Source organism: Dryas octopetala, chromosome 5 (genome assembly GCF_963921425.1).
Source record: "Dryas octopetala chromosome 5, drDryOcto1.1, whole genome shotgun sequence".
NCBI lineage: Eukaryota > Viridiplantae > Streptophyta > Magnoliopsida > Rosales > Rosaceae > Dryas > Dryas octopetala.
The window spans coordinates 17,567,283-17,576,140 of NC_141370.1; the positions used below are offsets into that span (position 1 = coordinate 17,567,283).

The 8,858-nt window shown below is 36.7% G+C and overlaps 2 protein-coding genes across 3 annotated transcripts; one reads left to right on the forward strand and one right to left on the reverse strand.

Annotated features, from left to right (window-relative positions):
• The first annotated feature begins 261 nt into the window (after nucleotides 1-261).
• On the forward strand, nucleotides 262-4,828 carry LOC147285134 (mitogen-activated protein kinase kinase SIPKK-like). 2 transcript variants are annotated; one of them, XM_086244784.1, is made up of 9 exons: nucleotides 262-475; nucleotides 569-653; nucleotides 889-1,023; nucleotides 1,572-1,796; nucleotides 1,896-2,078; nucleotides 2,203-2,426; nucleotides 2,930-2,975; nucleotides 3,100-3,199; nucleotides 3,588-4,817. In XM_086244784.1, the coding sequence occupies exons 1-8, from the start codon at nucleotides 399-401 to the stop codon at nucleotides 3,187-3,189; spliced, it is 1,065 nt and encodes a 354-aa protein (XP_086100910.1). In that variant the 5' UTR covers nucleotides 262-398; the 3' UTR covers nucleotides 3,190-3,199; nucleotides 3,588-4,817. The 2 variants fall into 2 exon arrangements, with proteins under 2 accessions (XP_086100910.1, XP_086100911.1); XM_086244785.1 differs by lacking the exon at nucleotides 889-1,023 and having other exon boundaries at nucleotides 3,588-4,828.
• Nucleotides 4,829-5,192: 364 nt separating this feature from the next.
• Nucleotides 5,193-8,431, reverse strand: ABI2 (Protein phosphatase 2C family protein). Its single transcript, XM_086242991.1, has 5 exons — nucleotides 8,293-8,431; nucleotides 6,673-7,463; nucleotides 6,184-6,549; nucleotides 5,970-6,075; nucleotides 5,193-5,808 (listed from the first exon to the last, which is right to left on the reverse strand). Exons 2-5 carry the CDS (start codon nucleotides 7,366-7,368, stop codon nucleotides 5,474-5,476), a joined length of 1,503 nt encoding a protein of 500 aa, XP_086099117.1. The 5' UTR covers nucleotides 7,369-7,463; nucleotides 8,293-8,431; the 3' UTR covers nucleotides 5,193-5,473.
• Between the last annotated feature and the right edge of the window lie 427 nt (nucleotides 8,432-8,858).

The window sequence follows — 8,858 nt, forward strand, 5'->3', positions numbered from 1 at the left end:
TTTCTTAAAAAAGTAATGAAATTACTTTCAAATTTTATAAAAGATATTAACTTAACAACCAAAAATGAAATCTTATAATTGAATTTTAGAGAAAAAAAATTGGGAAAAAGGGGTCGTTGTATATTAACGAAAAGTCAAACTGGCTTCATCTTCTTCCCTTCCCTGTTTGCTGAGAAGGGTGAGTGGGCTTCTTCCAAATTTCCACAACACAAGCACTAGTCCAACTGGTCCCACCTTCATTATTATTATTAAATAAAATTTGTTCATATTCTGTAAAAATTAAAAATCTGTATTCCCAAAGACTCGCTTCGACTCCGGACCAAGAGGAGAAGAGCAGAAGAGCTTATTAGAGCAAACAACCTCAAGGCTCAAAGAGAAAGTGAGCAAAGCCACCAATCATGAAGAAGGGAAGCTTAGGCCCTAAGCTCAAGCTTACTCTTCCTCCTCCTGATGAAGTTTCCATCGCCAAGTTCCTGTAACTCTCTTCTCTCTCTTTCTTTCTCTATCTATGTATATATATTTATGTGTGTATTGTAGCTAATTGAGTTGGGTACTGGGTTTTTGGTAGAACTCAAAGCGGTACGTTTATGGATGGCGATCTGCTGGTTAATAGGGAAGGGGTTCGGATCGTCTCTCACAGAGAAGTTGAAGTTGTAAGATTTTCAAAGTTCATGTCTTTTTTCCTTTGTGAAAAATAAAAATTGAATCTTGGAAGTGAATTAGATTGAATTTTGCCAATCTGGGCAGCATCATTAAGACTAGGAAAATGGGTTTTACTTATTACTCAAGCTTATGCACCGTGAGTTTGTGACTTTTCAATTTCATTTAAAAAGGAAGGGTTTTGAAGTGTCTTTCTTTTTTGTTGTAAATGTGAATGCAAATGCTCAGCCACCACCCATTCAGCCATCAGATAACCAGATGGCTTTAGCAGATCTCTACGTGATTAAAGTCATTGGAAAAGGAAATGGAGGGGTTGTGCAATTGGTTCAGCACAAATGGACTGGCCAGTTTTTTGCATTAAAGGTATACAAGACCCTTATTTGCAAATAATTTGTTCCTTCTTTTTCTAGTCAAATCACTCCCTGTGTACCGTAAGAAGGTTAGTGTCCTTACCGTGGTCCTCTTATGAGCAATATCTTTTTGTGACATGACTCAAGTTTTGATTTTCCAAATATGTATGTGTCCACCTAAAAGTAGATATAAAAAATTACTCTATAAGTTGCAATTCACGTATTTGAGATGTGTAAAGTGGACTAGTGGAGGTCTCTTGAAGAGCCATTTAGATTTCTTACTATTTTGGGAAGTTTTTTGAGTTCAGATTGCTTTGTTATAAAACTCAATACCCAACATGTTTTGAAATTTACATTATTAAGAATTATTAGGTTTTCTTAGTGGATCAACCACTTTCCAAGGTTGTGTTTAGTTCTGGGTGGACTTGTTTATCCTCATGCTTCATAGATTACAGAGCTATCCAACAGTATGCCAGTTGTTGGATATTTGTGCATGTTCTATTGTTTACTTCGTGTTATCCTTGTTCTATCTGTGTTTCTTATGCATTTTCCCACATTCAGGTCATTCAAATGAATATAGAGGAGTCTATCCGCAAGCTGATTGCTCAGGAATTGAAAATTAATCAATCATCACAATGTCCAAATATTGTTGTATGTTACCAGTCCTTCTATGATAATGGTACGATTTCAATTATCCTAGAGTACATGGATGGTGGATCTTTGGCAGACCTTCTGAAAAAGGTCAAAACAATTCCAGAGGAATATCTTGCTGCAATTTGTAAGCAGGTAAGTTACCTGAAATTTATGTACAAGCCTTGAAACTCTTGGTCTTTGTGATAGATATCAATTTAAACATGTTATGTTCTTCCTTTCTTATTGATGCAGGTGCTGCAGGGTTTGCTGTATCTTCATCATGAGAAACACATCATTCACAGGGACTTCAAGCCCTCTAATTTGTTGATAAATCATAGAGGAGAAATTAAGATAACTGACTTTGGTGTGAGTGCAATAAAGGCAAGCACTTCCGAACAGGCAAATACTTTTGTTGGCACGTACAACTATATGTCAGTGAGTAACTTAACTATATTGCTTTAATAAACGTCTTGTTTTTCTCTTGTCCAGGGCTATTGAGGTGCAGGCCTATTCTGCCCACACATGGAACTAACTGTATCTGTTAAAATTTGTTTTGTAGCCAGAGAGAATTATTGGTGGCAATTATAGCTACAAAAGTGACATCTGGAGCTTGGGGTTAGTACTGCTGGAGTGTGCAACAGGTCTATTCCCATATTCACCACCAGATCAAAGTGAAGGATGGGACAACTTTTTTGAGCTTATGAGTGCCATTGTTGAACAACCACCACCTTGTGCACCTTCCGATCATTTTTCTTCGGAGTTCTGCTCATTTATATCTGCATGGTAAAGATTAATTTTGCTTGTTCAGTACTAAGTTGGTAAGATTCTGAAAAGTAAGCTTCGCAACTATCTGAAAAATCATATAGAATTACTTGTGCTCCATTTTCAGAAGTAGAAATCATGGTCATGCTGTAACTTCATAATCATATGAGCCCTTATCTTCCTATCTAATAATTGAAGGTCCCATAATAGCATTATGGAACAAGTGTTGTGTCTGTGGTTGTATTAAAGTTAAAAGAATATTTGATCATCCAATATTTGTTTTTTCTTTGTCACTTCTGTCCTCTCCCAAAATATTTGGAACATAGACCAACAAAAAATTAAGTTGTCTTAACTTTTATTTGTCCGTGGTTGATATTATAGTTACTGTGTTGTCTGTTAATGAAGTTGCTATTTTGAACTTTGTTGACATTTCTTTTTCTGTCTTCTTTTTGTCTCAAATATTTGTTCTTTCTTTTACCTTTGAGTTTACTAATCCTAACTTGGGGATCTTTTCTTTATCTCAGTGTACAGAAAGATCCTAAGGATAGATTGTCAGCACATGATCTCCTAGTATGACCTTTGAAACCCTTTGTCCAGTTTCAATGTTCATTGTACAAGTTAGCAGGATTTTGTGGCTACTTTCAACCTGATGTTTTTTTTTTTTTTTTTTTTTTCTCTTTTTGTGTGAATTCAGGCGCATCCTTTCATCAACATGTATGACGATTTGAAAATTGACCTTTCCTCTTACTTCTCCGAAGCGGGATCTCCACTTGCAACATTTTAAAAACTATCTGGTATGTTCAAATCTTAAGTTCAGTCCAAATCTTGGATTCAATATTGAACTTGAAATACAAAAATTCCTTGCTTTTCCGTATTGTCCACTGCTTTGGTGTCTCATCAATGGTGCTCCTTTATGCTCTGAATTGTTTGTATGATAAATTAGTATTAATCTTCTTTTCTTTGTTATCCTACTTTAGAATTGAATATTTAAATTTTAATTCTTTGTTTGTAGAAGCTCTTTTCTGTGAAATGTTTATTATTTGCTTGCTTCTAGGAACCCACCAAGTTTCCAAAAAAAAAAAAAAAAAGAGAATTAAAGTACATAATCTAATATTTATTTCTAACGTATGCCCAGAGACCTTCCTCAATTAAAGACTAAATTCTATTTCCTTGCAAATTCAGGGAATGATTGGATTGTAAAATGACTCTTCTGCTCTGAGTGCTGCCTATGTGAGGATCTGGACTGCCTAAGTGTTGGGGACCACACATGTAATGCCACAAGTAAAGCTTTTGGCCAAGGTCATTAGTCAAGCGAATGACCAATTCTTTCCATGGCTTAGTTCCCTTGGTAGTGTAAGGGTATTTTTGTAATTGACAATATATATATAATTTTTTGGAATTTTGGATTTATGACTCCTTGTCCTTGTGAACTAGTCATGTCTCCTGCTATATTTGAAATGCTCTAGAATGCTCTTTGTAAATGACTATTTGACAAGAATGTTAGGCTAGTTCATGTGAGAAAGTCTTGGGTGGGGCTGGAATGCCACTCTCCTAGTTCACCTGCTAAGTCCATTCCCTTGTACTCTCTTATACCCAATTGTAGTATAAAGCATATCAATAAAAGTAAACCATTTTGCATTCAAAACCATGCCTCTACTGTGTGCAAAATTTACCCGAGTTGCATTTCAACTGTTCTTACTTTATACCCAAGCACTGTGCTTATTCTTAATACCCTCTGTTCACCTTGTCATGAAAGTTGTTTATATAGGGTAAAAGTCAGTAACAACACTTTAGTGATAAATACAGTAACCCCCTGTTTTGTAATCTGTAATTACCGATCAATATTCTTTTGTTAACAGGCATATAAGACTGAAATAGTTCTTTTAAGGCAAACAGCTACCACAAATTCAGAGAACCCACTCATTGGGTTCTAGTTGTCATTATGACTTAAATAAAAGAAATCTCAGGCTGTCACTGAAAGGCCAAGGACTAATTTTATACAGGATAAGAAATGATGGAGAAATCCAATGCCAGAGTGGGAGGAGCAACTTTCCATAAAATTTAGGTTTATGATAGTGGGGGAAAAATACCGTTTGTGTCCTTGCATGGTGAGCCTATGAGATATTGTAACCAAGTTTAGCAGAGGAACTTGAAATATCTGTGTAACAAAGTTTAGCAAATTCATCATGTTATGTTAATACACATTTCGGATGGATTGTGGTTAATGTTGTTAAATTGTTGGCTAGTATTATCTTCCCCCTCTTGAGAAGAGCTGGCAACTCCTATACAATGAAGGTATTATTTTACTTGAAACCCCATTAAATGACTGTTTAGCCTGCCTGTTGTCTTGTGAATTGGACTGCTGACGGCGCTGTTGCATCACTAGCCAGGCGGAGGATGTGCGTGGCTAGTTGGGTTTTTCGAAGGATGGTCTCCCTTGTCACTTTGCCTTCTAACTCCCTCCCTGGGTTTCCTCCGAGTGGCTCTGTGCTTGGAGTTGCTGCTTGGTGGCTGGTCGTTTTTGGTTGATGGTTATTGCTTTGTTTTGGTTTTTTTCTGTTTTAGTTTGTTGTTGGTTTTGCTTTGCTGTTTCGTTGTTGTTTCTGGAGAACAAAAGACTTTTGGACCCCCTTCCATTTATTATTTCTCTCATCTCTCCTCTCTTTTGATTAAAAAAGAAAAATATAAAATTATTATGAAATGGACCCTCAAACCTGTGAAGGGTGAACGCATAAACAGACAATCAACCAAGGGAGAAAAAAAAAAAAATATATATATATATATATATAAAAGACGCAGAATACTATTGCAGCAACTCACTGGATTTCTTTTATACACAAATTAATATAGCGAGAAGTAAGCAGAGGACAAAAGAAAAAAAAAAAAATTAAAAGGCTATACTTGTGTGTTGCCCATTTCTTTATGCAGAAGAGCATCATGACCAAGCTCAACCCAAGTGAAAAACTGATGGGCTGAGCCTGGAAATCTTAAAGGCTATAATAATCTTAATTATACTAAAGTATAAACTGGCATATCTCTGAATTCCACTCTGAGTTCCAGATTTCCAGTTAGCTTTTTTTCTTAAACTTCCTTGTAGCTTTTAAGTCTACCACTACTACAGTGATGTTGTCTTTGCTGCCCTTTTGGATGGCAAGCCTTGAGAGGTACTCTGCTGCTGCTTGAGCAGCAGGATCAACTCCCTCACCCCTTTCCACTGCCAGAGTATCACCATTCTTTTTGTGCCACAGAAGGATCCGCCTCCGCGCAATGTCGCACGCCTCCTGGTTTGTTATGAAATCCCATAAGCCGTCACTGGCTAGAATTAGGCACTCATCTTCCTTTTCTCGAGAAACAAACACTACCTCTGGATCCGGAATAATCCATGGTTTCAAGTATCTGTCCCCTGATTAGATTGAAAATCTTCATCAGCAAGACATCTAAATCCAAATGGTGTAATATATTCTTACTATATTTGAACTCAAACCAAATATATATACAAGTATATTTAATTTCAGTGTTTTATGACTGATTGGAATATAGAAAAGATGAGCGTAAAACTCATACCAATGGACCTTGACATTGCAAGAACACCAAATACCCTGGAACCATTCCACTGAATGACCTTGCCTCCTGCAGCCTCTATCCTTGCATATTCATCTTCTCTACTTGGCTAAAGACAGGGATAAAGACAATCAATTTATCTAGAAATGTTAACTTCAATGATGAACTGCAAAAAGAATGATAAAATGGAAAAGTATATAAATTTAAGAGGCCTTACTTTGTGGTCTACTGACATTGGCACAGACACTTTTCCTCTACACAATACTGCCCTCGAATCACCACAGTTTACCACTATAATATGGGTTGGACAAATAATGGCTACCACAGCAGTAGAGCCAACAGTATCAGGTGCAATATGTTGGAGACAATCCCCAGAAGCACAAGCACAAGTGTTGCTCTCATTTGTGCTTCTGGGAGCTCCTCCAATCTCAGCATCCACTTTCAAGAAACAATTGGAGAAAGCCTCCTTCCACTGCTCCTGCCAACCATCCCCAGTACTTCTGCTGTCATGCATGCCAGCTTTTGCCATTTCTATCTCTTCAACCAATGCGGAGTGTAAACGTTCGCGACAATAATTAGCAACCTACAGAAGAATGCCTACTTAATTAAGAGAACCCGACTTGAAGAACTCAGCATGAGAAGTTCTTTCATCAATGTAAAAATGGACAATCTGAAAGAAAACAATTAGAATTGTGGTTATGCATACCTGACAACCTCCATGTCCATCATAGACTCCACAGAAATGGGCAGTCAAGTGACTTGGGTTTTGATTCATGCCATTCAAGACACAGTCATCCATTAGCATTTGAACCGGAATCTGCAAAAATCTTGGTGCAACTGCAACAGCATCTTCCATCTCCGGTCTCCCTCCAATGATAGATGTGTAACCCCAAAGGGGTGCACTATCCAAATCGAAAACTTTCTGGCTGCAACTCCTTGTTCTAATAATTTTCTTTCCCCGAGTCTCCGAAATAAGCGAAGTAGATGCATCAGAAGTATGAGATCCATGGCCATCCTCACCCTCAAGACCACCCCCAATTCTGACTATGTCTAGCTCACCACTGCTAGTACTAGTGTCATTAGCCAAAGATTTGAAGCATGAATTAGCTAGAACCCCATCACATAATGGCATGAACTTATTATATTCCTTACTTCCCCAATTAATGGTTTCTGCTCCTCTGTTTTCATCATGTGAACTATTATTGCTTCTGTAACTTTCATTTCCACAAGAAAAGGACTCACTAGGCGAATTTGGCTTGGCAGCAGAGTTGGATAACAAGGTTGATGTATTTGCTATTAGCTTGAGCCCAGTGATTTCCCTTTGCGTTGTTACTGCTGACTCCTCATGGATCAAATTACCTAGCCTATATGGAACTGCAACTGCTGGAGCTACCTCCTCCATAGAATTCCTTCACTTGGTAGTAATAACCTTAAAGCTTCCAATTCCAAACCCTCTCAAACCAATCAAATTTACTAGTCTTCAACTACTTTCTCCCCCTTTTTATGTGCATTGGTTTAGAAAAAAATAAAACAAAAAACAATGAAAAAATCAAGTACTGTCTTCAGTAAGAAATGAATTTTCTATAATCTAAGACAGATATCATAAACATTTAGATGCCTATGACAAACAGATTTGTGAAGATTAGAAACAACTGAATTGAAATGGGAAGTTGAATCTGATGCACTAAACTGTTTTTAAACTTCCATTTTGTGGTGATCAAAGAATATGTTGAAACTACATGCTATAAATAGAGAACTTCAGACCCATTTGAACCTCTTTGACTCTGGACTCTTCTTTTTGGCCAAAAAAAAAAAAAACTCTGGACTCTTCTCTATTTAACCTCTCATACATCAACCAGAAAGGGAACAGGATAAGAACCAAGGTCTTCTTTTTCTACCTTTCTACCAACCCATTTATCCATAGGAAGGCAAAAACAAAAATAAATACATGAACTTAATCACATGCATATGAGATTCACTGTCCTATTTCTAGCAAACACAAGCAAATCCAATCAGGAAAAAAAGAAACCCAATACAAAATCCAGTCATCCAGAAAACCCAGAAAGGAAAATCATTGAAAAATGAGTTCCCTGGATCTGAGGCAACTCATTTCAGCCAGTTGAAATTTGGGTTTTCTCTCTCTTCTCTATAACTTTCATGTCTCAACTAAACCAACTTCAACTAACAAATCAAAAAGCAGAGGAAAAAAGCGAAACTGAGTCACCAACCATCTACTTTATTTTAGCTATTAATTCTCAATTTCTCAGCTCCCAGAAAACACTAGTAGTAGTACAGACAACAAATAAGGTGTTTGAGAGTTGCTCACCGTTTTCAAAATTCTCTGCATGCAAAGTTCAAATAAGGAGCCAAGAAGAAGTTGGATACATCATACATATAAACTTATAAGAAATGAAAAGAGAAACACACGTGTTCGTGATTTGTCAGAGACTGGAATTAGCCAAAGCAAGGCATCTACACGTTATCAACTTAATAAAAGGGCAAAAAAAAAAAAAAAGTGGGCCTGAAATATCCTAAGAAATAAGCATCATATCTTTCAAAAAATGATTCGTAAGACTGTTTACCTAAAACAATTATAAGAAAAAAAGTAATATAGGACCATTCCTTTTTTTTTTGGGTCTGAATTATAGGACCATTCCAGGAATTCTTTTAAGCATATAATATACTGTTTGTTGGCACCATACCACAAACCCCATTATTTTAGCCTAGTCATAAGACAAGTATGCAAAAGATGATACATTTTTTTTTGTTTTTAGATGGTATAAATGTATAATATCATCCATCTTCGAATGGATACTAGTGATAAATCCCACTTAACTTTCAAATAGGGTTCGTTGCATAGTAAAAAAAGAGTGCTGATATTTTCACACCTTT

What these genes read in the sequence shown, in the direction of transcription:
- LOC147285134 (XM_086244784.1), top strand. Translation starts at nt 399, where the DNA reads ATGAAGAAGGGAAGCTTAGGCCCTAAGCTCAAGCTTACTCTTCCTCCT. An exon ending in GCCAGTTTTTTGCATTAAAG is followed by an intron (nt 1,024 to 1,571) that starts GTATACAAGACC and finishes TCCCACATTCAG; the next exon opens with GTCATTCAAATGAATATAGA. An exon ending in TGTCAGCACATGATCTCCTA is followed by an intron (nt 2,976 to 3,099) that starts GTATGACCTTTG and finishes GTGTGAATTCAG; the next exon opens with GCGCATCCTTTCATCAACAT.
- ABI2 (XM_086242991.1), bottom strand. Translation starts at nt 7,368, where the DNA reads ATGGAGGAGGTAGCTCCAGCAGTTGCAGTTCCATATAGGCTAGGTAAT. An exon ending in ATGGACATGGAGGTTGTCAG is followed by an intron (nt 6,550 to 6,672) that starts GTATGCATAACC and finishes ATTCTTCTGTAG; the next exon opens with GTTGCTAATTATTGTCGCGA. An exon ending in TGCAATGTCAAGGTCCATTG is followed by an intron (nt 5,809 to 5,969) that starts GTATGAGTTTTA and finishes CAATCTAATCAG; the next exon opens with GGGACAGATACTTGAAACCA.